The 27,907-nt window shown below is 42.1% G+C and overlaps 2 protein-coding genes and 1 long non-coding RNA gene across 36 annotated transcripts in view; 2 read left to right on the top strand and 1 right to left on the bottom strand.

Annotated features, from left to right (window-relative positions):
* The window catches only part of PATJ (PATJ crumbs cell polarity complex component), a 154,779-nt gene extending 149,766 nt beyond the window's left edge, over positions 1–5,013 (top strand). For 19 of the 29 annotated variants that reach the window (XM_083510228.1, XM_083510248.1, XM_083510252.1 and 16 more), the window contains 2 exons: positions 517–640; positions 2,921–5,013. In XM_083510228.1, coding sequence (XP_083366354.1) covers positions 517–640; positions 2,921–3,067 — 271 coding nt within the window. In that variant the 3' untranslated portion in view covers positions 3,068–5,013. The remainder of the gene's footprint in view (positions 1–516; positions 641–2,920) is intronic. The other 10 variants (XM_083510239.1, XM_083510243.1, XM_083510240.1 and 7 more) reach the window with 1 other exon arrangement.
* A 9,316-nt stretch (positions 5,014–14,329) lies between these two features.
* LOC310710046 lies at positions 14,330–26,015 on the top strand. Its single transcript, XR_014527757.1, has 4 exons — positions 14,330–14,510; positions 21,078–21,150; positions 21,303–21,446; positions 25,903–26,015. It is a non-coding gene; the product is annotated as an uncharacterized lncRNA (long non-coding RNA).
* Positions 24,591–27,907, bottom strand: part of KANK4 (KN motif and ankyrin repeat domains 4) — a 60,291-nt gene continuing 56,974 nt past the window's right edge. For all 6 annotated transcript variants that reach the window (XM_083510260.1, XM_083510258.1, XM_083510262.1 and 3 more), the window contains one exon: positions 24,591–27,062. In XM_083510260.1, the coding sequence (XP_083366386.1) occupies positions 26,961–27,062 (102 nt within the window). In that variant the 3' untranslated portion in view covers positions 24,591–26,960. The remainder of the gene's footprint in view (positions 27,063–27,907) is intronic.

Below are 27,907 nucleotides of genomic sequence, written 5' to 3' on the forward strand. Positions count from 1 at the left end.
TCAACCTCCTCAGCCTCCTTGATGTCATTGTCTGTTTATTTGCCCCCTCACAGCATGTAAGCAGTGAGAAGACTGAGGAGGTAGACCAGTATCCTTCACATGCCTTTGTTAGAGTGGAACTTTGGGAAGTTGAGAGGATTAGGCCCAGAGGGAAAGTGTAGTGCAAAGGATTGGACAGTATTGCCATCAGTGAGAAGGAGGGGTCTCACTGAGGACATATTTACAAAGGTCCTTCAAAAACCTAGAGCCAGCACTAGTCTCACATAGCTAATTCGTGAGAAAGCCCAGTAGCTCAGTGGTGGAGCGTATCCTTTGTGTACACAAGATCTGAATTTCAGACCTTGGCCTTTCCAATATCAGTGCTTGGAAAGGCTCTTCTGCCTGATACCCTGTAGAGCTACTGCCAACTAGATCAATACACACCATTGATCTGACAGTGTGCAGCCGTTTCAATTAGGTTACCTTTCCACTTATTAAATAAGCTCTGTTTTAAGTGGCATTTGCTGTGTTTTCCAGATCACCTCAGCCTAAGATTATTGTGTTGGAGAAAGGCTCAGATGGATTGGGATTTAGTATTGTAGGGGGCTATGGAAGTCCCCATGGAGACCTCCCTATTTATGTCAAGACCATTTTTGCAAAGGTAATCGACAAGAAAAGATGAACCTATGCATGTATCTTCGCTGCTTCAAAATACATTTGTAACAACTAATTTCATTTTAATTTGATCAAAGCCACTCTTTGATTGGGGAAAGTGGGGGGCAGTCTGTGAGTTTCCATATCTTGGAAAATTGGAACTACACCCCCAGCAGGCTGTTGCTAAAAAAATTTGAAAGTTGTCTATTGACTAGGTGAATGGATGTCATCAACTGTGTACACACCATACATTTAAAGCACATACCCTCCTCCAAGAGTCCTGAGAACCATAGTTTAGCTCTCACAGAGCTACAGCCCACTCCCCACCCTTAACAACGTACAGTTCTTAGCAGGAAAGGTTCTTGAAATGTAAGGTGTGTTTACAGTCATCCTTAAAGTTCAGCTTTTATCACATCAGAAAGGTGTTGGGCTCTCAAGCTCTCATTTTTGGAATGAAGACAAGTCCTTTTCCTTAGATGCTGAAGGCCCCTTTAAAAGCACCAGCCTGAGGTCCAATTCGCAATTAATGTGTGATAACATGTCAAGCTTTTTTAAATAGCAGCTGTGGGGAGGAGCTGATCAGAATTGAGATCTCAGCGCATGGGAAAGGGAGGCTTAACTCTGGTACCAGTGCAAATCCCTTCCTGAGCTACTGGAGCTACTGTTACCAGGAGAGAAGTTTACACAGCTGCTATTTTGATTTTTCAAAGCCATGCATTTTAATTACAGCCGTGCATTTATCGTCACTCCTAGTTCACCATGATACCTCTGGTATCAGGTGTATCCTTTGTTCCTCTCCCACTTAAAGATTCAAATAAGTGTTCACGTACCTGTTTCTGGGTGTTTTACTCTTTGTTGATCTGGTGTATCATATTCTTTGTTCATTGCATTATTTTCCGTATTTTCATGTTTCTTACTCCCAACTGAACAGTTTTGGGCATTATATGACAAGGTTGCATCAAATTTTATGCACAGCCTGTTGTGCATATCTTGTTTCAATCTTTGCTTAGATGTGCAGAATCTGAAATGCGAAACAGACATTAAAAAAAAAGATGTCTCTGTCAAGAAATTATAAACGGACAGGCATGTGGAATATTGGAGAGCTGAGAACATATAAAAATGCCCACAATCAGTTTTTTTAAGAAAGAAAAAACTTAAAAGGGGAGTATTAGAAAATGGAACACTATTTGCAATCTGGTTAACACAGCTTCAGGTACTTAGTTTAGACATTAATTTAAAAAAAAAAAATCAGGAGTCCTGCCATGGCCACCTGGAATGCTATGCTTGAGGGGGGCTCCTGTTGTGACCTAGCAACTCAGCAATTCACCCAGCAACTGACACAAATAGTATACATCAGTTATCTCATCTTGCAAAGCTGGCAACACTGACCTACTTGGCCAGCATTGTGTTAGTTTAAAAAAAAAGTGGGGCAATTTTACATCATCAGTTCACATTTTCAACAAGCTGTGTGTCTGTGATTTGAAGCCGTGTGTGCAAATCTTTATCTTATGATGCATGACTTATTCCTTCCAGAGTTCTTATGTGGGCTATCAGTACACATCTTTTGAAAAGTGGTGCTTCTGCTAACAGCAGCCTGCTGAGTAATAGTTCAGCAAAGGAAGTCGCCCTCACCCTTCCCTAAAAGCAGAGGGCCAGCCACTGTGTGGCCGATAGCAATCTCTGGAAAGCTAATTCAGCAGCACAAGATGCGGGGTGTGAATCTCAAAAGGACAACTTTATGGAAACTTGGTACTCGTTTAGGCAATATGCAAGAACTAGCCCACACAGTGAGAGGCTCCCAGAACTGCATCAGGCCTTCTGGAAAGATCTCATTTCCAAACACTGCATGGCCCAGTTGGCAGCCAACCAGGTCTAGAGCAATTAATGTGTGCCTCTATACCATTGATGGCATATGGGACACATACACCTACATGTGCACTTGATTTCCTCTTCAATCTCTTTATTACAGTCAGTAATCAGTATTCAGTTGATTTGATCTGGTTCTGTTTGGTTTTATCAAAAAAGAACAAAAATGGCAGGGAGTACTATTGACACGCCTAATCTTGGAGGTGGGGGCAGTCTGGTCTAGAGCAGAATCTTCTCTCCACCCCTTTTCCTCCTCATCTGTGAAGTGTTAATGGCCACAAATGCTCCAAGAAGCATTAATAATGTTAATGGAATGTCACCATTGAGGGTGGTTTGTGTATGTCTCTTTTTATTCTTCTTTAATTAAGCCCCTTCAAATTGCTTGGCCTCTGATGTGCCATTTCTGGTTTTTTTTTTTCAGGGAGCAGCTGCAGATGACAGCAGACTGAAGCGTGGCGATCAGATTTTAGCAGTTAATGGAGAGACTCTGGAAGGCGTGACTCATGAGCAAGCTGTAGCAATTCTGAAGCGCCAGAAAGGGACTGTAACACTAACAGTGTTGTCATGAGATTTTGCTGCAAATTCAATCTGGGCTGGATGCAATTTATTTCTGAGCATTGCTAGAGCTGCTATAAAACAATCCTGTGTGGGATGAAAACCCAACTCTGTCTAAATTTAGCACACCATTAATCATGTCGCCTGTGCTGTTTACATCCATTGTAGATGTTCGTTTTGCCTAGTTATTGAAACTAATTGTGAAATCCTTAAGCCCACCCACCCCCATTCATCCCTGGTTTCCTTTGAATGTGCTTCCTGGCTCCTGCTTTGCCCAGAACTGCCATCAACCAATAGGAAGTAAAGTCACTGAAACAAAAATTAGCTTATACACAAGAAAGAAATTAGCTTATTGTTGGATCCCATCTCATGCACAGAGATAACTACAGAGTGGCTTTTCATTTCATTCATGGTTTACTTACGTTCATTCTTCCTTTTTTCAGCCATTCCAGAAAACATTAAAAATGTAATTCAATTACTGCTGTTCTAAATGATGAAATATCAGATTCTCCCATGGGAAATTAATTGTAAACTGTGTTCTAATCATGAAATGTCAACCCTCCCTGTCTAATCTCTCTGGATAGATATTTGTAAGTTAGTGGCAATCATGACAAGTCAATTTCAGCCTCTCCTTAGTTTGTGTGTGCCATTGTTTTAAAGGCTGGCTCCCAAAAATTATTGAGATGGATTGGCATGAGCCTTTTGAAGGGGCTGTCTCGAGGGAGCTGGTTCAGTGATAGGGATGGTTTGTACAGTATAAAGCTTAATTGCACAGAGGCAGAAGGAAGCACCTTAACGTGAAATAGGGCTACGTATTATTTATAATGACAATATAGCAAAAGAAACCTAGTGGCTCAAGTTAAATTTATGTAGTACAATGTCATTGTCAGTAAACAAAGTGACAATTTTCTATCTAAAGCCTGCAATTTCTGTAGAATGTATGTAAACTGTATGATACAATTAGAATGCAATAACATTCATGTTGATTGTATATGTGCTCAAAGGTGACACAGTAATCAAAGAAAATGTGATTTTGTCTCGTTAAGATTATTGTCTTTGTTTTATGTGCTATGTTTGGATATAGCTAATCACAAAGTGCTTTAAGCTACTGGAATACTTTCATGGGTGTTCCTTGAATAGTGCCTGGAAGAAGATTTTAAAGGATTTCTACACCTCAGTGTGCAGATTAATGCTAGTAATATTTCTAAGAAATGCTAAGAAAATGTCCCAGGAAGAAAACTGAAGAACACTTTAAAGGCTGGAGGCATTCTCTTTGATAACATATGCTGAAGTTCACACTGCACACCCATAATTAAACTTGAAAAAGCATTTTAGACTTGTTTAAGGATTGTGACCAAAATCTGTTGATCGTTCTAGTTTAGTTTTGACCAAAAATGTGTAATTTGACAGTTCCCAACCATTCTTTTGAATTTGACCCCAGCTTTTGCCCTTTTATGCATATGTTTCTGATATAAAGAATGATGATCTTCTATAACCGAGATATTTTGCACTCCCTGTGGCTCAAGGCAGAGATCACATGATTGCTGCTTGTAATTTGCACTCTTCTGTGTGCCACATATAGTACTGCCAAAAACTGCATTGCAACCTGCAACTGAGCTGGTAGGGAAGTAAGTGCTATATGTAAAAGATAAAAAGGCACAATCTGCTAGGAAGGTCTCCTTGCTTTGAGCCCCGTTGAGATGAATGGGAACTGTCTGAACATGGTGTGAGCAGGGCTTAAGGCAGGAAAACCTCCCAATGGATTGTGCCTCAATTCTTTTAATGAAACCTGCATTATGCTTCTTCTTTTTTTAGTATATGGGCTTTTGGTTTGTTTAATAATGCTGATTTCTGTGATATGGGCGGGAGGTAACAAAACATATAGTTCATTTATGTATGGCAGTAAAATAAAATGTTTTACGACTTCCAAAGATTTGAAATAAAATTCACTTGCAAAAAGTTGGAGGAGTACTGGAGCAGAGTCAATATTGCACCAATGCACAGAAGCCTAACTTTATCTTAGAAGAGAAAAGATACATCCCAGATGACATTTTTCCTGGAACAAACGCTTAAAAATGAGTATCATTTGGGAGCATGGGCTAAGGACTGTTGATTCTTAGCAATTTTGTCCCTTGCTAAGTTGTAATTTTTTTTACTTGTTACCCGCACTTCACACTAAGGTCCCAGGGTGGGTTATAGCATTAAAACACAAGATTAAAAACAATATTGTATCAAGTTGTTATAGCAGGCCTGTGAGGGCGTCAGAGCAAGGCTCTCTTGGCCAGGCCTTAAACCACTTGCAATCTAGCCATCAACTTTCCCATTTCATTGCTTGCAGGTCTCTGCCATACCAAGGTGATCTACATGCTCCACAGTGAAAGCGAGGCCAGTCACATGTCACGTGTTCAGCATAACTTGCCATCCCACAGTGAGACAAGAGCCTCAACAGGAGTGCCAGCCACATTAGCTGGGAAATCCCCCAGGGCATTCAGGAATCCATCCATCTTTGAGGGTAGACCATCTCAGTGGATCCCCCACCATTGCAGAGTAGGATAGCTATATTCAGCCCAAATCTCATCATGGGATTGTCCACCCTCAACACAGCAAGAATATAGTGGTACCTCGGTTTAAGAACAGCCCTGTTTACGAACTACTTGGTATAAAAACTCCGCAAAACCAGAAGTAGTGTTCTGGTTAGCGAACTTAACCTCGGTCTACGAACAGAAGCCGAAAGGTGGAAGGGCACCGGTGGCAGGAGGCCTCATTAGGGAAAGCGCACCTCGGTTTAAGAACAGACTTCCCGAACGGATTAAGTTCATAAACCGAGATACCAATGTGTTATCAATCTGTTCTAGGGCATATCTAGTCACATATGCTGGACCCTTGGAAATTACACTGAAAACAGAAGAAAGCTAAAACTGCTTTGTAGGCAAATGTTATCTTGCAGCCAATGGCAATAGGAACAGTTTAATGCAGAACAGATTAAGCATGTAATCTGTTGAAATAAGGCCTCTGGCCAATTTCAAGATCAGCAATATGACTCCTCATTAGGTAATAAGCATGGCCCCCCCTCAAGGAACTTCTGCCTGCTGAAATATCTCAGAGACCAGGTGTATAATGTTAAAAGCATCCAATCTTGATAGTTTTTCTGAGCAGCAGGATCCACCAGTGCCCATTTTAAAATTCATTTTTCAAGTGCTAAAACCGCTGTTCATGTGACCAAGTGGGGCTGCCCTTTAGAGTGACACTGGCATGCTCTTTCAACAGTCACACCTATATAGCATATGTTCCAGCTATCCATATCCTTATGTTGGCTTTTGGAACTGCTTTTGCAGGAAAACAAAATATTTGTATGAGCTGGTGAAATTGCTACTCGCCCTGTGCTTTCTGCTGATTAAACAGGGGGGGGGGGTAGCTAAGAGTGTGCCTGTTTTTCCTACAGCCTTACAAGTCCTACACCTACAAGCAGTTTGATAGAAGGAACGGAACAATACAAATCAAGAAAAGATAAGGAGGATGGCAAGAATTTCATTGCCAGGAAGCAATTATTTCCACTATGTGGCTTCAGAAGCAGAAGCTTGCGTTGCAAGCCCCAAGTTTATATCAAAGGAAGACTCGGTGCCATTTGAGGGGCATATCATAGGCTCTCCAAGCTGAGTTCCTGCTTCAAAAACACACCCTTAGAGATATTTTCCACATTGACCTACCTCTCTTTAAGATCACAAAGTGGGACGACTTCTCTATTATCTTCAACTTCTTATTGTTAAAGCAATCTTATTCTATGAAATTGAGTTGGAAGAGCATGCTCAGCTGAGACAATTTTATCTGTCTTTATAGCTCTGTGCTTTCGCATTCTTGCCAGATAAGCAGGAAATCTACCCATAACTCTCCGGTTATGAGCCATTAATGTTCTCTGCGGGTCTATCCTCTCTATCTTGGAAAGCAGGTAAAAAGTGAATATATTATTACTGCAGCGCAAAATGGTCTTGGAAAGATATATTTCTTTACTGGCAAATCAAATATAATCACCGCTGCCAGGAACCCTGCCAATAAGCCCATTGCTTTACAATTAAAGTGTTGGAGGTTTGCAAGTTCCATGTGGACAGATTACGGTGGCCATATTTCCATATTGCCAGTCCCCCAAGGCAACCACGCAAAAGGCAAACTCTTCGACCAGTCAATCCTTTAGGACCAAGGTGGCAAGTGAAGAAAAAAGGACTCTCACCAATGCCATCTTGGCTGCGGATGCAGTGATGAAAATAAATCGGGGGCCACCTCTAACCGTCCCCTAGCCCTGGCGCATCTGCCAGAGCAGCACACAGGAGCAAGACTCCACAAGGGCTGCCTAACCGAACTATAGCTTAGGGCCCCACTCTCTTGGCGGCCCCCCAAAAAATTAAAGGAAAAAACTGGATGTACATTTCTAAAAAACAAATAAAAACCTACATATAGCAACAGTGTTTTGTGTTGTGTAGGCTCCTATGATGTGAGTAACGTGCCCCGCCTGCTAGCCTGCTCCCTAAAATATCACTGGTTTGCTCATTTCTATATAAAGGTTGCCTACATTCTGCATGGACTGGTTGTGTGGCAACATGTGCAAATGGCTTTAGATACCAATTAGGTCCATAAATTACCATATAGCATATATTGAACACAAAAAACAGTGACAATTTGTTGTTGACAAAGGACAGCTGGACATATAAAGGGCCCCATTACCTTCAGTAGCTTAGGGCCTCATCAAACCTAAATCCAGCCCTGGCTGCCTCACATTGCCGCAGTGGCAGTTGGCCACGAGGAGCTCTCTGACAGGTGATGGAGGGAGTCTCCCTTCTCCTCTGCAGCTGAAAATGGGTCAGAGGGTGAAAACACAAATGTCCCACGGTGCCAACGGGGCAAAGCAAGGGAAAACGCCTGGTGCCCTTCCTCAGAGAAGAAGGAGCGACCCCTGGCCGAGAGGGCGATAGCCTGGTGATGTGGAGGTGTCTGGCACTAAAACCCAATGCAGCGAGTGAGAGGAGTGGGGTCGGCAGACGAAGGAGCCTCTGGCTTTGTCTCACAGACAAGAAGCGGCACTTGCCCTCCCAAGTGGAGAGGGAGGCAACAGCTGCCCCCACAAGGTGTGTCTCAGCGCTCCTTGCTCCCCTGCCCCCTCTTCACTCCCTCTTTCACGCATTCCTCCTTGTTGAGCTTTTTCTGGTAATATCTCCCCCCAAAGTTAAAGTTTGGGGGGATTTTAAAAGCATTTTTAATGCTTTAAATGGCCCTACTTGCCATATGTCTGGGTTTTACGGACATTCTGTCAATTTAGCAAAAATCCACCCGGATGCCATTTTTCAGCCCGATTCCCAGATGTGTCTGGGAAACTCCAGATGTATTGCAGCCATAGGATGGATGCACTTAAAATTATTTTAGGATTATATTCAAGAGCAGCAAGTGTTGCCTGAAGTCACTAGGTTTCCCACAAATATCTAATTGGAGGATAGAATTGTTTCAGTAATATACAAAAAGTGGCATAATCAGTGAACTGGTATAGGTCTTGTATGTTTGGTGCCCTCTAGTGCCAGGTATCCATTATGAAAATTTGTGCATTGAATTTATTCAGTACAGAGCAGAGGCTCTTAGAAAACAATGAAGTGAGCTTCAGTCCCCTTACCTCTAGGTACCTCAGGCCTGGTCAGTGTGGTGTGGCTTCCTTAATATCAACCATGACCCAACAGACACTTTGTGACTAGCAGCTGATGTGCTTTTATTGACTAATATGGTATCAGGTTTGGGCAGTAACTAGAAGCATCCCACCTTTGCAGCTGTCATTACCCCTGCATAACAGCAGCTGCTTTGGCCTTTGTCAGGGAACTGACATCAGAGGCACGGGAGAAGGAGAGGGTCTCTGATTCTGCAGGAGAAGGTCCCAGCGCTAGGGGGAGACTCAGCTGGGAAGAAGGGGAAGAGAATGAGTGTAACACCAGGGATCCAGGAGAGCAACGGGACAGGGAGGTGCAGGGGCTCCAGGACTCTTCGTTGGAAGTTAGTGAGGAGAGCCCAAGCACCCCACTACCCACGCCCACCCTGCGCAGGAGACTCCCACGCAGTGAGAGGCGGAGACGATTAGGCGTCAAACAACTCTTATGTTGGCAACGCTTTAAGAAACGCCCACAGACAGATTCTACGAGTGACTAAGGGCAGCCACGCTTAGATGGGCAGTGCAGTCCGGATGGTTTAACCAGGCAATCTAATACTCAAACGGAGCAGGATTACGCACGAGTAACTCCCAACCACTACAGCCTTCAATTCAGTTTTTGTAAAGATCAGTATATGACCATTTTAAATGAATGAATAAATGAATAATATTACATTAATTCAATAAGCAAGAGTGGCTCATATGCAGGCTGGATACATCCCACAAACATTGTTATTATTATTATTAGGATGTGGGTGGTGCTGTGGTCTAAACCACTGAACCTCTTGGGCTTGCCAATCAGAAGGTCAGCAGTTCGAATCCGTGCAACAGGGCAAGCTCCCATTGCTCTGTCTCAGCTCCTGCCAATCTAGCAGTTCAAAACCATGCCAGTGCAAGTAGATAAATAGGTACCACTGTGGCGGAAAGGTAAATGGCATTTCAATGTGCTCTGGTTTCTGTCACGGTACTCTGTGCGCCAGTAGTGGTTTAGTCATGCTGGCCACATGACCCAGAAAGCTGTAAGTGGACCAACACAAACTCCCTCGGACTGAAAAGCAAGATGAACACCGCTACCCCATAGTCGCCTTTGACTAGTTTTAACCATCCAGGGGTCCTTTACATTATTTATTAGTATTATTATTATCAATCATCATCATCATCTGGCACTTTCAGCTATCTCAGATGCTATTCACAGTGTGATATAAAAAATTGCCTTTCCCCCCCTCAGGTTTTGAAAATGAAACTGTTTAAAAGCAAAATATATGTGTCACTTTCAAGTTCTCGCTGACCACCATACTGCCTCTTGAAGAGATTTATTGCAAAACACACTTGTGCCTCAGACACTGCCCAGGCCTCAAACCTTGTAGTGTTCTGTGAAGGCCTTATTGTTAGGCAGTGCTGGCTTTTATTATAGAGCCATATGTGAGGGTGTTGAACTTGGGTTTTGCCCGTAATGAGCATCCATTAAAAACTCTTACCAAAAAATGGGGGCAGGGGAGTGCTTACTCTGATCTGCTTCTAGACATGCCCAGCAAAAGGAAGCATGTTTTGAGTTATTTAGGACAAAAACCCTAAAGTATGCTGTTGTGCACACCAGAGAGGAGGCAGCGATGCCTTAGCCCACTGCACATTACCTGTTTGGCATTTCTACACCCAAAACACACCCAAACTCTGCTTCATTAAGCTGCCTTCTGCACATATGCTGTCATCAGTGCTATTATTCTAGAAAAATAGCCTCGGTCCAGTTTACCTGAAGGAGCGTCTCCACCTCCATCATTCTGCCCAGACACTGAGGTCCAGCACCGAAGGCCTTTTGGCGGTTCCCTCGCTGCGAGAAGCCAAGCTACAGGGAACCAGACAGAGGGCCTTCTCAGTAGTGGCCCCCGCCCTGTGGAACGCCCTCCCACCAGATGTCAAAGAAAAAAATAACTACCAAACTTTTAGAAGATATCTAAAAGTTTAGGGAAGCTTTTAATGTTTAATAGGTTATTGTATTTTAGTGTTTGTTGGAAGCCGCCCAGAGTGGCTGGGGAAACCCAGCCAGATGGGCAGGGTATAAATAATAAATTATTATTATTGTTATTATTATTATTATTAGAGGTGCCGGAACTCACCATGAGTGCCTCCCTTGTTCATTTACAGTGGCAATGGTGCCCACCTGAGAGATGCCGCCAGAACTGAGTTCTGGAGAGTTCCGGCTGGAAAAAAGCAGTGGCTGTGATTCACACATTCACAATGGCTGTCTCAAATTTACACACCTCAGCTTAACTGCGCAGTAAATGTGGCTTACGTTTTCCTTTCTGATTGAAGCTTCTTTGAGGGGAAACGCATCAAGCAGCCGTGAAACTACAAGGCGGCTCTGAAACACTGAGTAATGTCATGGGTACATGGCTTTGAAAGCCAGCAGTGGGAGCATGCTTGACCCAAAGTAAATGGCAAAGTGTACATAGACAGAGACTAACAGCAAAGCAAGGGCATTCTTGGTGATGGTGCCCTTGTGAAACGCTCTACCAAGGAGAACAATCAATTCCTCTTGCCCTTTAGGAAATGTGTTTGCGGTTGGCTGCGGAGCTGGAGTGTTGTTTTTTACGGAGTGTCAGTTGGCCTCTGTATGGGTTGTATGGATAGCAATTGCTAGGTTTTAGTGCCTGGGAAAAGTGGTTCTTGATTATTTCATATTTGAATTACTTTTACTGAAAATTGCCTGAACAGTGCTGCAAGAACCTACTGGCATATTTTATTTTAACAAGTATATTCTGCTTTTTGCCATGAAGGTCTCAAAGCAGCTTACACAACAATATCTATTTACCAAATAAATACAATTAACTGGATTGAGAAATCTGGAAGGCGCTATGAATAAATACTAAATCAGACTGGTACTGCCTAACAGTCAAAGGTATGCATTTGGGTGCATAAACTTTATCCATAATTGAACATAATTTCAACATAATTGTGGATAGCAGGTTTTTGTCAGTTGGAATAATAAGATGTTGTTTTCCCAGGCCATTTAACCAAATGTGTGAACAGAAAGGAATTCAACAAATGTCGGATTCCAGCAGAATGCCAGCTAAAATTTAGTGAGAATGCTCTTTCAAAACAATCCTCCTGTAAGACGGAGGAATTGCATTTTCTGTTGTCAAACATTGATTGGTGTTTTGTTCGTTCTTGTTCTCTTCATTGAATTCCATGCTTAGCAAATGGCTGTGGAAAGTTGATGTGTGTGGGGGCTTTTATGTGAGACACTGAACTGAAACATGAACAAAAAGTTCTACTATGGACCTTTAAATTTTAAACCCCAAATATAGTTTGGAACCAGGCTACCAGGAGAACCACCCAATACAAACCTGCCTGGGAACATAAGAACATAAGGGCCTGTTGTATCAGGCCAATGGCTCATCTAGTCCAGCTTCCATTCCTCGCAGTGGCCCTCCAGATGCTTGTGCGAAACCCGCAAGCAGGAGCTAAAAACTTTTCCCTCCTGTGGTTTCCAGAAACTGGTATTCAGAAACATATTGCCACCAGCCATGGAAACACAGCATTAAGATCTGTTTCAGAGAGAGCCCATGCACAGTAGACGGGGCCTTTTCGGTGGTGGCCTCTGAGATATGGAACTTCCTCTCCACTGATGGGTACGCAGTCCCACTTTTAGCTAGTTTTTAAAACTTATTTTGGATTGCTTTAAATTATATTTCCTACATTTCCAGATGGTTTAAGGTGACTGAGCCATTCTATGCTGCTGTTTTGTTTTTTTGAATTAACTTTTTATTTTTTAAAAAATGATGCAGCTGCCTTTATTAGGAAAATAGGAAGCTGACATACGGAGTCAGCTCATTTCCCCACCTAGCCAAGTATTGTCTACCCTGGTTGAAGATACTTGCACCCCAGTATGGTTCCGCTTTATCACATACACAGCACAGCAGGACAATGACCTCCCCCCCACACACAAAAAGCATACAAATCAATATGGCTAACCGGACCCAACAACCTACCCCCCTACTTACAAACAAGTCTCACTGCAATCAACTGAACTCTACCAACCAAGCTCAGGACCCCCTAATCTCTAGCAATAGCAACAAAAATAAATAAATATATGAACAAAGGACCTGCCTGTGTGAAGCTGACACAAACCCCTACACTAACACTAGCCAACACAACAACAACAAACAATACCCCCATCTCTCTCCCCACAACTGCAAGATATCTATGACAAAAGTGTCTCTCACTAAACGTAAATGAACTGTGAAAAAGACTCTTTGAATGGAAAGTGGACACAATAGATGTACCTTTCCCTGTTTGTTTTGTAGCACACACAAAAAATCCTTAATAAAAAAATAATAATTAAAAAACGAAACAGAACTGTAGAGCTGGAAGGTACCACAAGGCTCATCTAGTCTAACCTTCTGCAGTGCAGGAGTTCTCCAGGGTTTCAAAGAGAAAGCTTTCCTGACCTACCTAGAGGTGCTAGGGGTTAAACCTAGGATCATTTTGCATGAAAATTTTACTGTTCTCTTATAATGTTTGGTATTCCCCCCCCCAATATATTTTGTGATCATATAAGTAACGTTGTAAGGGCTATGCCTAAAGAGGCTGCATATAACTGTATAGATAGAAATCCATATCCTGTTAAGACTGCAATCCTAGAATGATTTTGTGGGAGTAAGTCTCATTGAATCAAATGGGGCTCCTTTTTAGTAGACCAGCATAGGCTTGCACTGCAATAACCTTTTAGCCCTGCATCTCATTCTTCGGAAATTTCAGTAGGTGGAGCAATAGACAACATTTTACACAACATGCACCATTTAGTACAGACAAGCCACACAAAACAATTGCATACAAAAAGCATCCTCGGCCTGGTGAATTAAACGGATAAACTGAAATCATAGTTTTTCTTCTTCTTGGACTAGTGTTTGCTGGTCAAATTGTATGAAGACTGCACATGCTTACCAAAATTAAACAATGCCACCCTGGGGTTTTCTTCACCCTCTAATTTGATGACAGGTTTTAGTGGACTTGAAAGCTTGCACACTCCTTTTGTGTGCAATTTGATAGGCCTCATGCAGATTTTGGACTTTTTATTATTGGCCAACACAGCTACCTTTGCTTTTTACCAAAGAAGTTCAATAAAAATAAGAATTCAGCCCCTTTGCCTGGCTCATTCTGTTGACAAAGACCAAAGCACCAAGTTTTAGCTTATTTAAAATCTGTGTCAATAACGCTTTAGTTTAGTAACCAAAGTGCACATCAACATGACACTATTTGTGGAGATTGGATGTTCTTTTTCAGGATTATGAACTATGAAGATTAAGAAGCCCTGGCCTACCTGGCAGCAAGTCCAACATCCAAAGGTCCGGAAACACAGTCCAGGGTCAATCCAAGTAGCCAAATCTGAAGCCCAGCAGTCAGGATACAGCCCAGAGTTAAACCCAAAGCACAGTCCCAAGCCAATGTCTATCAACAGGGGCAGCAGAGCAAACACAGCACCTCAGCTCTGCTTCCCTCTTTGTATGCTGATTGCAGCATCTGTGTTTGATGAGGCTTGTGACCTTCACCTGTTCTGAGTCTACTCAAGCTGAGGAATCACATAGCGAGCCCCACCTGGCCAGCTAGGCTGCCCCAGCCTCCTAGAGAGTCTCTGCTGCTGCTGCTGCTGCTGCTGCTCCCTACGCTTCAGAGCCTGGCTTGTTTGTGGAGACAGGGGCCCCTCTGACTCTGGTGATGGGTCTTGCTGCTCTGGTTCCTGTGCATTGACCTCCGTCCCTTCACCATCGCCTGTCACCCTGTGAGTACTTCCTTCCCAAACCATCTGGAATAGCTCAGTCGGTAGAGCATAAGACTCTTAATCTCAGGTTTGTGGGTTCAAGTCCCATGTAGGGCAAAAGATTCCTGCATCGCAGGGCGTTGGACTAGATGATTCTCATGCTCCCTTCCAACTCTACAGTTCTATTATTTTCCCATCCTCTGCTTGCCCCAGTGTGTCCCAGTCCTGGCTACATCCCTCCCCCCCCCCCCCAAAAAAAAACAGCTACAGGGGATGGGATTGTTGTGAAAATTCTGGGTGGGTATTCACAACAGCACAATTCAGAAATAGCTAAGTGACTAGGTCCAAATGGTTTCAATGGATCTCAGTCTCATCTGACTTTTTCTCAATTGTCCTCATAGAGTATATCAGCCAACCTTGGGTGGTGCAGAGTCTCTACATTATATACGTAATGCTTGGGAACAATCAACTCATAACTCCACAATGTGGTTAGGCTACTTCCGCAATAGTTATTGTTTTGCTCCGAATCAGTTTATTAATGAAAAGGGGGGACCCTTTGGAAATGTGTTTTAGCTGCATGATGTGTTGTCAAAGTGCATGTTCAGTTTTCACTTTCGAGGACTTCCCCTTCCCTCTTGCACAGTGGACAGCTTTATTCTTCTTCAACAATTTAGATGATGATGTCAGCTGCAGACTTAGATTTTTTAAAAACAAAATCCTGCTGACTAAATACATTTCTGCGCTGTAAGCCAATAAACATTGATTTCTGCAGATGGGAGAAGCCAAGAGATATTAAATGATAACATTTTGTTCGTGATTCTGTGATAGGACCTGGAGAGATTTATAATTATTACCTCTCCGTCTCACTATTATCTTATTTAAGACCCCAGTGTGTGGTGTCGTTGCCAGGCAGCATCCACCATCCTGAGATATTTTCATCATTGCTATTGACCTCTTTAGATCTTGAAAAACATTAATAACCTCCTTTTTCCTGGATGGTCTCATGATCTTGGCATGGACCCTGACTTTGGTATGAACCTTATATTGTATGCATTCAGGTGCCGATTAGAGGCAATCGTTGCTCCACTTTTTATTATAAGATGAGGCTTGCTTCCACATGCATGAAAATTATTTGATGTATAAGTTCAGGAAGAGGACCCGTAGCACAGTGCCAGAGCAAAGTACTTGGTTTCTTGCCAAGGTTCAATCCTTGGTGGCGATGGCAGGATCTGCCAATTTCGGTTCTCTCAGTTTCTCAATCTTAAATTCAGTTTTCCACATTTCTACTTCAGTTTCCAAAGCGTTTTGATTAAAAAAAATCCTCAGCATTTTAGTGCTAATTTCTCCTGATAAACACATTTTTGTATCCAGTTTTGACTAATGTGCACATTTTTGCAAGCATCGTCTCCTAATGTATTGCATTTTTGTATGTTATTATCACTAATGCAAAAAAATTTATGCACATGCATCCCTAGTACATTATATGCATTCCTGTAAACACCGTTTGGCTGGGAAACTGCATCAGAAAATTTGGATAAGTACAAATTTCAAAGGTTGGCTGTGCAAGTTTGACAGATTTGGCTTTAAATGCAAACTGTATGGAATTATTCCCCCTTCACTAGTATGTAGCTGAGCCACAGGACGGAAGACTTGGTGACCTGCTTAAAGGAAGTGGAGGCCAAGGATGGGCAATCTTTTTTTCCCCCTTCTTCTGTCAAGAGCCAAGCGTCCTTGGTGGTAATCTATCAGAGACTACATGCTAGTGGTGGGTGGAGCCAGACCTGAAAGTGGGTGTGCCCTCTCTCCCTCCCTCTGTACTCAGCAAAATGCCAAGGGAGGGTCACTCTTGCTGAGGGTCTGAACTGATTCTTTGTAGAGGATTTTTGAAATTAGCCCAAGTCATATGAAATTAGGCTGAGGGCCACAACATGCCCACCTCCAGTGTAGGCCTTGCTGTGATGGATGAACCGATGGTCTGCCTCAAGATAAGGGAGCTTTGTATGTCCATGTGATGTCACGTCACCTGGTCACTAAGCGCTTGATGACTTACCAAGTCATCATGTATGAATTGTCTCCAGTTGAAGACACCATGTTTGTGGTGTTGTGGTGCACAGGACCTGCTTGTGGTAGTATAGCTTTAGGAGGTTCACACACAGACACTTGCCATCTGCCGCTTGATATGGCAGTCATCAAGTGGAAAGAAGCTCACTTTATAATCAAGAATATCTGTGTGTTTTCTGTCTGTTTGTGGATGCCAAGACTCTCATTTATGTGATACGGCCCTACAAAAGAACTGGCTAAATTGTGAACTGAAGTAGAAAAAAACCACCAGATGCTGTATCGTCCTATTCTATCAATGGGCCTTGACGCACAAAGCCACTGGCAAGGATTGCGGCTTGAGCATTGCAGTTGCTTAGGTGGTGCTAGAAAGTTGTTTCTCCTCCCCTGTCATTTTTGCTGTTATTTCCTGAGTGGAAAGAATGCTGTTGTTATGCTTTAAAATACACTGGGAAGAGAAGGGGCCAGTTTCTGTTGTTTATTTTTAAGTCAGAGGCCCTGCCATTCTTGCCTTTTCCGTGGAGTCTAAGACTCAGGGAGACCGCAGAATAAGCCGTGGATTGGACGTTTGCATTCTTGGCATATCTTTGAGTTTATATCATGACAGCTTGCTGGAGGAGAGCTCTTCCATTTCAGTCTGCCCCCAACCACCCTGCCTGCTTTTAATGAGGGCGTCTGGTGCTTCCACCCCTAACCCCTTTCAGCAAAGCAGATAGGGGGACCTTCTGGACAATGTGGCTGAAATGTGTTCTGTTCATCTCAGGGCTGTTTCACATGAGACATTTTGTACTCAGTTTTAGGATATCCAAGAATGCATACATGTTGTGTCAGCTACGAAGTGTGCATGTATAAATGAAAGGTTTTCTTTTCAAAATATTGGCAAGTGATAAGCTGCTTGTGGTGATTTCGAAGCGAAGTAGAGCAGCCCATAGCTATGACCTTGGCTGCATACACACCATACACCCCATCCTGCAAGAATTCTGGGAAATGTAGTTTCCCCCCTCACTGAGTTACAGTTCCCATCACCCTTGACAAACTACTTTCCCCATTACAGTGGTACCTCAGGTTAAGTACTTAATTCGTTCCAGAGGTCCGTATTTAACCTGAAACTGTTCTTAACCTGAAGCACCACTTTAGCTCATGGGGCCTCCCGCTGCTGCCGCGCCGCCAGAGCATGATTTCTGTTCTCATCCTGAAGCAAAGTTCTTAACCTGAAGCACTATTTCTGGGTACAGTGGTATCTCGGGTTACAGACGCACCAGGTTACAAATGCTTCAGGTTACAGAGTCCACTAACCCGGAAGTAGTACCTCGGGTTAAGAACTTTACCTCAGGATGAGAACAGAAATCGTGTGGTGGCAGCAGTGGGAGGCCCCATTAGCTAAAGTGGTACCTCAGGTTAAGAACAGTTTCAGGTTAAGAATGGACCTCCAGAACGAATTAAGTCCTTAACCCGGGGTACCACTGTATTCTTTTGTGTGAGGGGCAGTAAATATGCTTTAAATTTATGGTGTACACACATCCTTATCAAAATGGATGTTAATACGTATAACTTTCCTTCCTAAAAGGAAAAAAAATACGCAAGACAGGACACTATATCTCTGTGTACAAACAACACACACACCATACAATTTTAAAGTCTAAGAAAAAACCATTTTAATTACCAGAACATTGCAGATGATGAGAGGTACATTTTATTACCTTCTTTCTGTGCTTTTCCCAATAAACACTCTCATCCACAAAAGGAGGTATTGACAGACTTTGGGTGAAGGAGCAGGGCTTTTTTTCAGCCGGAACTCAGTTCCGGCACCTCTCAGGTGGGTGCCATTGCCATTATAAGAGAACTAGGGAGCCATTCTTGGTGAGTTCCAGCACCTCTTTTTTCTATAAAAATAGCACTTTGCAGGAGTGCAAATAATATTTAGAAAAGCACCTCAAGGGAGGCATACATCCCCTCTCATGAAAGCAGACCAAGGAGCCCAGTTGCCACAAAATGCTGATTGGCTGTTGGAGGTAGAGGGGTGTGTGTGGGTGTGTGTGGGTGTGGGTGGGTGTGTGCGTGTGGGTGTGCGCACGCGCTGAGGGATAGATGCAAAATCACAATGGGGAGGGCGATGGAACAGAGTACTTGGGAAGAGGGCAAGTTCCAGTTAACAAGCCATAACAGGAAGACTTCACAGTGCAACATTTTGTTGCAAGTACTACTTGTTTTGTGACCAGTCCAGCGCCAGAGATCTGCACATAAACAGAACTGAATGTTCCTATTTCAGTACTTACTATACAGATGTGCATCTGGGTGGATATAATATATCTCCATTGCTTTCAGTGGAAGGCACTGTCAGCATCCTGTTTAAATGTGCCTACCTACCAACCATCTACATTCTTGTGCAACTAGTCACCTATTTGTCTCTGTACATGGTTTCGTTATTGGATCAAGGTATTTGCTATCTGTCACAGTTACGATTCTGTAACATTTAGAATGGTAGAATTCTGAGGGTCATCTGGTCCAATCTCAACTAAGAGCATCAATGACAGAGGGCCACCCAACCTCTGCTTGAAAACCTCTATGGAAGGAGAGTCCACCACCTCCCAAGGGACTCTCTCCCACTATCAAACAGCTCTGTCAGGAAAAAAAAAATAATTCTTTCCAGTAGCACCTTAAAGACCAACTAAGTTAGTTCTTGGTATGAGCTTTCGTGTGCATGCACACTTCTTCAGATACCACACTTCTTCAGATACTTCTTCAGGTATCTGAAGAAGTGTGCATGCACACGAAAGCTCATACCAAGAACTAACTTAGTTGGTCTTTAAGGTGCTACTGGAAGGAATTTTTTTATTTTGACTATGGCAGACCAACACGGCTACCTATCTGTAACTCTGTCAGAAAGTTATTCCTGATGTCTAGTTGAAGCCTCCTTTCTTGTAACTTGAATCCATTGGTTCGAATCCTACTCTCCAGAACAGGAGAAGACAAGCTTCCTCCATCTTTCATGTGACAGCCCTTTAGATATTTGTAAGCATGGAACAGATGTATAAATTAATGTGTAATTCTGACAGTGTGGCTATTATTAATCCGCAGTACGTAATGTTGTTGCTGAGCCATTTGAACTGGTGAAGGCTATGTGGTGAGCAAGTCATCATAAAGATACATTTAAAACTGATAAATTACTTCTGCTCCTCACTGCACAGAGAAGTTAATCTACAGGACTGATGGGCCTATAAATAATCTTCAATGAGCTCCTTCCCATTCAGTGTCTAAATTGTTGTTGCTATACAGCACAGTATTAAACTATATTTCTTTAGGAATCAACAGCCTTGGCAACAGAACTTGCCAAACTTGAGTGTTTACACTGTCTTAAGACAATAACTGGGATTTTAGACAGTTCTTTTCAGTTCTTTTCAAACATTAAATCAAACTAAGTAAACGATGTGTAGAAAAATACTTTAGGTTAGCGCTTCTCTAGATAACAAAAGGCTAAATAGTATCTCTGAAGTGCAAATAAAAACTGCATATGTAAGATCAATATAAAGAATTCTAGCATCTCCAGTTGACATCCACAGAGTTCCCTTGTTCTCTTGGAATGGCACTGGCGCCCACCTGATAGGTGCCAGAACTGAGTTCCTGGGAGTTGCCCCTGAAAAAGCCCTGGTTACAATATTAGGTTGCGCTACAATATTAGGCTTACATAATGCAAAATTGAAGGAGGCCATTCAGATGTTGTTAATCATCATATTATAGACTGCATAATTTTATATGAATGCAAATGCTATAATTCTATTTGATGCCCACAGGCATTTCAGAGTATAATAAATAACCAGGATGGCAAGAAGTATATTTTAAATACTTTTACTACCGTATTTTTTGCTCTATAACACACACCCGACCATAACACGCACGTAGTTTTTAGAGGAGGAAAATCCGTAGGCATGCCACCCGTAGGCATTTCCTCCATAACACGCACAGACATTTCTCCTTACTTTCTAGGAGGAAAAAAGTGAGTGTCATGGTGCAAAAAATACGGTAATTGCTTCCTGAAAATATCTGAAAACAAGCAAATGCTACATTTTTCACATGGACAGAACACGGAATTCACTTGTAGATTCCGGTTTTAGAACACTAAAGTAAAATTTGAAAGCTTGCATTAGATGTCCCTTAGCTTGTGAAATGCAAACATTAAGATATGATTTTAGAATTCTAGCACTCGAACAAGTACAGGCACATTCAAAAAGGGGCCAGCAATGGATAACTTTCTATTGCAACATGAAGCTTGTTGTTTTTTACATCAAACATGTGTATAACCACAGGGTCTTGATGAGAGACTAGGTTTTAATGCTTTTGTTTTCGGGAATCAGTCCTGTAGGTTTTTAAAAAATAGAATTGTGCCCGGTGGGTACATTTTAGGTTCGTAGGCCTTTGCAGAATTAATATTTATTTAGAGATGGCAACCACACTATATTTAGCTATTATATATAGGGATGCAATCAGATGGATTCTTTATATTTAAATTTGAATTTATTTTTTTCCCTTTAGTGACTCTAGAGAAATTGCATCAGAAGTTCGCTATCAGTGGGTTTTGACAGAGGAATTTGGCTACTATTCACAAGTTTGTGGTTGGTGGACTGTAAACAGAGTGCCGCATATTCATCTGCAAGCAAGGAATTTATTTATCTGAATAAAGTGAACGATAGTGTATTTTGAATTGTCAGTCACTTTTACTAACCGTGAATTTGGCTTTCCTTTTTTTTACCATTCCAGAGGAAATGGAAGACATTGCTAGAACTTGAACTTCCATTTCTTGAATGGAGCAAGGCTTTCCTTCTTCCTCCTTCTATCTGCAGTGACCTTGGGCTCCCTGAAAATCTGCTCTTGAGGGCTGGCAGGTGCATCTGGAACAGCATGGTAGGTTGCATAGGGGGGATTCAAAGCAGAGGGTGCAGGGAGATTACAAAAAACCTGGGGACCCATCCTTGCATGAACAGAAGCAACTTCCACTCATACATCTTCATCATTAGAATCGAGCCATTGGCAGCATTCATCCATCATAACCAGAACAAATAGATGTTGTTTTTCTATTTTCATGTTTCCAGTAAATAAGGGTGAACCAAAATGGACCAATGAACTGAGTTTCTACCAGGATTTAACAGTCAGATATGCTGTGCAAATTCATAGACTCCTGATCAACCTGGAACCAGCTTGATGTTGATGTTTCACTTTTGTGAAGTGAAGCCACCATTGGTCCATCCAGCTGACTGGGGGCATCTGTCCAGGGTTTCCAGCAGGAGTGTCTCCTGGCCTTAGCTGGAGAGGGGAGGGATTGAATCTGGCACCTTCTGCTTTCAAAGCATGTGAGCTACCATTGAGCCGTGGCCTTTCCAAACATGGCATTTTCAGCACTGTTTTGTTTTTACATAGCATACTTTTTCATTTATCTGACGGCATTATATAGTTTTATGAATTGTAGGTTTTAACCAACAAAGTTCTGCTCAGAATGGATCCCAGTTAGTCATGCCCACTAATTTCAGTGGGTCTACTCAAGAGTACAATTGAAGCTCGATAAAACCCTATGCCTTTAATCAGACTCCGAGTAGACCCATTCACAAATTTGCCATTTGTGAATTTGAGAGGATCTTCGATTCTCTCTCTAGTTTATTCATTATGAAATGGAATATCACTTTAGCTGCCTCTCTGTCTCATTTTTTTTGCTTGACTGTGTTGGATCCTCATATGGTGTTTGTAGGCTATATCCAGCTTTGTGGGTCCCAGGTTTTGTATGTGCCTCCTACCAGAAGCCCAGGCCTTGCTATTGATAATGGAATGTGAGGTGGAATGACCTTCTGTTGCTTTAATGATTACAACAGACTTGTGTGTCTCTGTGTGTTTTTCCTGGAGGACAGTAATGAAAGGAATGCTCAGTTTGAGCCCTTAAAAAAAGGGCAAGGCATGAAGTCCTGTTTTCTTGAGGGTATTTGGGAGTTGTGCAACTGAGGTCTTATGTGAAGAGTCAAATATTTTTGCCCCTGAGCAACAGAATCAACTGCAACCATTAGCTCCATACTTGGTGCTGAAACAAGTATTTTTTGTGGGATCACTTCCGACTGAAGGTGTGGAGGAAAGTGAAGAAAGAAGAGGTAAATAAGGGGCAGGGTGGTGCAGATGGAAAAGTCCATTCAGTTGTCAAGAGCATTTTAATTTTCTTACAAGTTCTTTGTAGAGATTGTGTGACTAATGGAAGCCTGTTTTATTTTTAATGAGGGCTGTTTAATAAGAGTCTTAATTTTTTAAAAGCATCTCTTCTCTCTGCTTTGGTCACCATTATTTTACCTCAGAATGCACCACATATAAGTTTATTTCGACAGCTCAGCTGGATTCTCAAATTGATTTTGTGCTTCTTTCAGCCCTACAGAGCTGGACCATTAATTGATTACCTCTCAAAGCCCGTGACTGCTTTTATCAAACCTGGCATTACTTAACTATTTTATAAAGTTTCCCATCAATGCAATCACGACAGACTTACACAGATTTAAAAAGAGGCTCTGTCAACTTGTTATATGACTAATTTTAATAGTAATGTACAACAAAGTTCACACAAGTCTCATTCTATTTTTCCTGGAAGGTTACTATAAATGATAGTGTCGGTTCATTTAAAGCATTGAAAGCCGGACGCAAAACAGTTTTAAAAAACCCCAAATTACTTTCAAGGTTTATTGTAGATGGGAGCTCCTTTGTTGTGTGTGTGTCTGTGATCCACACTCAAGCTGCTCAAATGTGATGTGTCTCACTTTGCAGCATCCCCTCTCCATCCCATTGCTGCTAAAAATAAATTTCTGCCTATTTTCTTACAGAAGCTGTACCTTAACAGGTGCATGCATGCAGAATCGAACAAGTGTAGCTTTGTTGCATTTATGACTACCATGCCAAGAGAGCTAATGTCATGACAGAGAAAAATAGAGACCCTGTTGTGAAAGTATTCATTTTTTAAAAGTCGGATAGAATTGCTAGGTACATGTCAAATCCCAACATATGTAATACTGGTTGGGTTTGCAAGTAATGTCCTGCGATGACAGTGAATGGTGCTAAGCCTTGGGGTTGAAAGTCTTCCAATCTCCCCTTTCACATGGCAGAGGATTTGCCACTTACAGTTTTATCCTAACCATTGTTCGTTGTGATGTTCAAACCTGGGAAACTATTATTTGTCAAGTTTCAGATCTGTTAATAAGGCAACCTATACAGGTTATGGATTTGTCAAAAATATAGTTTGAAAACAAGCCACTCTCTGAAAGTATAGCTTGATTCCGAACTGCTCTCACTAAACATAGTATTAAAAAGCCTTTGCAGTTCTCTGGGTTTGAATGTCACAGGGAACAATGTTTACTTTAAAATAAGAAGTAGCTCCTCTTCTGGTATGAGAGATATGAGGGACAAGCACACAGTGGCGTAGCGTGGGGGGTGCAGGGGGGGCCGGCCGCACCGGGCGCAACATCTGGGGGGGGGCGCGCTCGCAGCTCTCTGCCCCCTGCTAAAATCCACGGGTTAGGGGGCGCAAATTACTTGCCTTGCCCCGGGTGCTGACAACCCACGCTACGCCACTGCAAGCACACAAAGCTGAGGTTGTGATTGCCACAACACATGCACATAATGGGAAACCATAATTTCCCATTATATCTGGACCCAGCCACTGAGTACCATAAATGGCTTTGTTACAGGGCCAAATTACTTATGATGCAAGAGATCAATGATCAGGACCACTGCATTTTGTTTAATCATTCAAAACAGCCAATTTGATCAGGGAAATAGTGCTGAGGGAAGCTCCTCAGTGCTGCCTTTTTCTCCTCAGAAAAGCCCTAATGCTTCCTGCACATGACCACATCATGCTTGCTATGAAGACATCATGAGATTTTCTTTAGCTTTGCCCTAAAGAAATGTGTGCATGCACTGAGAGCTCTGCGACTTTCTTCTTTGAAGAAAAGAACCCTATGCTTCATCCCACACTGTTAATGTAACACACCTGATTTTCAAACGTAGTTCGCCATGCAGCAAAGAAGACTATTTTACAGTTCCATTTATTTGCTTAAAATGATGGGTCATTGCAAAACATTGCTCATAGCAGAGACAGCCCAAATAGTTAAGCAAGAGTGATCTGACATGCACGCACCCGAGTTTAACTAGTTTTCAGCATAACATTTGCAGGATAAATTTGAGGCAGAGAAGCTAAGCAGATGCATATTACAGCAAGTTAATGAGGATGAACTTTAAATTATCACTTTGACAAAGCTGCTGTTCAAAAGAGAAGGCTGCACTGGAAATGAGGAACTGGTTGCACCGTTTCTGGATTATGGAAGGTATTTTTGTTATTCATTGTGGTTGAGCAATGGGAATTTGAGGGAGATCTTCGTATGTGTGCATTGTAGTGAGTTCTGGAAGGCTGCCAGAGCCCACAGAAGAACTCTGCCTACCCTGTGGGTGGAAGGTTACTCAATAAATGAAACAATATGGCAGATAAATTAGCACAACAGATTTCAATCTCCCAAGTTTGGGATTTCCAGCATTTCAGCCTGATGAAACAGATGTTTGCCCAAAAGGCACCTTCCATATGAAGCCATAATCAGAAATAGCTCTACAGAACCTAATTATGAAAATATCTTAAACAATAATAATTCTCATGAGGAAGTTTATGATCAAGTCATTTTGTTCTACATACTTAGCTAGGTAAAAAAATGAAAAAGCACACTGTATCTTAATTGTGCCCAAACTTCCAGTGAGAAATATACTTCAAAGCTTTCTCTTGGCTGGTTAATTCAAATTCAATTAAAAAAAATGTAAGAAAGCCATATATATGATAATTCCAAAGGGATAAAAAACAAGATGGTTGTGCTTTGTGAATATACAGGAAGTAATGTGTGTGTGTTTGGATCCAATACATTCAACTATTTCTGTAAATAATTAGCTATGACTTCTTGCATCAGAGCCATAGAAACCAAACACAACCAAGATATATATTGTACATAATCTAGCCAATCTATATTTGTAGCTGTATGCTGAGTAAATGTTGACTGCCGGTACTTATAGAAATCAATAGTAATAAATAGCACAGTACAACTTACAAGTTAACTGAGACATGCGTTAAGATAGCTGGTTACAAACAACACTCATTATCTAAAGTTACTCCAAAAAAGTATTGCTTTACTGCTGTGCTTGTAGACAAACTGGAAACATCATGTGCTTTAAGAGATATATGCTGGACTTTCATTTGAAAAGCAATATCTGTTTTCACAGCCCAACCCAAAGATGTGGTACCAATGCCAAATCAATGACTATGTGATGCTGTCGTGCTGTGTATTCTTCTTCTTTGTCTCAGAACATCTGCTATCCACAGTGGTGGGCGACAAGGAGAAACAGATAGGGCGGTGATGCAAGGTCAAATATTGCATAAAATGAGACACTCCTGGAGAAGCATGGCGTAATGGCAACAGCACAGTTGGATCCAAAGTTCTGTCGATGAAGTTCTGCTCATGCAATGGGGATCTCTTGAGTCTCAACTCTCAAGTTCTGCTGCGGTTGTCAAAGCCCCTTTGACAAACACATCCAAAGTAATGTCTCTTGTAATGACTGCTGAGGTACTAATTTGTGCCCTTGTACTGGGATCAGGCCCAGACCATAGCCGTAGCCCAACAGCAACCATCAGTGCTACTGCATTCTGAGTTGTCCCTGATGTGATGCTCTGATGCAGCAGGGGGAAAGGCTGGTACTTTCTTACAGAGCAATCAATGGGCTGTGCAGCAACAACAGGCTTAGAACAAAAATAAGTGAATCAGAGGAAGATTTACTGGGCAGGAAGGAAGACTTCCTAGTGTTACCTTATTCACAAGGTACAGAGAATATATTTGAAGTTAGTACAAGCTGACACAGCATCAGGCTATCAATAAATTTAAAGTATCTCAGAATTGCTCCGTATTACTTGTACCTTCACTGAACCTGGGCAGCTTTGGTGTGGTGGTGATGTCATACCTGAAAGCACATTATCCTTTATGCCCTTGGTCTTCGAAAATGTAGAACTATGCCCAGGGCCAACCTAGTTGCTTCCCTGTAGTTATTCAAGCTTTGAGAAACAAAAAAAGATAAGCTCAAAGCTGAAGAAGAGACAAGACAACTTGACTTGTGGAAGTAATTACTATTAAGAAAAGGCAAAGAAATAATCTAACCATTATTTGTGCCACTGGTCAGAGGTTAAGGCTATAAAAGCAGGTTTAAGGGAGTGACTCATTCATTAGAAATGTATGCAAATAGCTGACATAGTTCTGCCTTTCCGTAAGGAGAGAAATCAGCAGTTATCAGCTATGATCATGGGCATATAAATTGGTTACAGAGCTGGGTAAAATAATGAGTCTTTTGTTATCGGTTTCCCATTCCATCACTTTATGTATTCAGAGACCGACTGTGCTGTATGTGGCTCCGAAGGAACTCTGCAATTTCCGTGTGGGCAGATTTCAAAGCTATTGACAAAGCAGAATTACCAGCCTACATGAAGGAGAGAAAAAAAGGAGATTATTATTATGCCAGCACTCTACGTTTAGACTTAACGTATTTTTCCGTGTATTAGACGAAGTTTTTTGACTCAAAAATCATGTCAAAAAACTGGACTTGTCTTATACATGGATAGTGGCATGGGGGGGGTAAGCTGCGGGCTGCCAGTCATCTGGTTGGTGGGCGTGCAACTCCCCCCCCCATGCATCAGTGGGAAGTGCGTGTTTCCCGCAATGGCGTGGAGGGGAAGCTGCCAGCCATCTCCCCTCATTTTCTTTAAATTTAGTCCCCCCAAATAGGGGGCGGCTTATACATGGGGGTGTTTTATACACAGAAAAATACGGTAAGTCTAAAGCTGTACATACTGTTAAATAAAGAGAAGAAACCACCACCCACATTTATAACAACAGAGCACTTTCTCCAAAGGAGCAAGCACATTATTTTTTCTAAGCTATGCCTACACACTGCCCAGGCTTACGCCCAGAGAGGTCACTTTGGTGCTGCTAATGCAGCAAAAACAATGTGGAAAGCAGCAATTAAGATTTATTGCTCCCTGCAGCCACAGCAGGCGCTGTGATTCTCCAGTGGTTTGACTTCACCTCTAGAGGTGCACTCCATTGTCTCCTGAGACAGATGGATGCCAACAATGGCAGACTTTGACATAAAGACTCCCAGCCCATTGGGTGAGATTTCGTAGCAATTATGAATCAGCATCTTTCAATGGCAGCCTTCCGGATTAGGCATTTGAAGTATTGCAAACAATCACATTTCACTTTATTGACCCTACTTTTTGGCAGACAGAACACAAGGCAAGTCTCATTTTGCAGAAAACAAACAAA

The sequence above is a fragment of the Podarcis liolepis genome, assembly GCF_965112155.1.
Source record: "Podarcis liolepis genome assembly, chromosome: 6".
NCBI classification, from domain to species: Eukaryota; Metazoa; Chordata; class Lepidosauria; order Squamata; family Lacertidae; genus Podarcis; species Podarcis liolepis.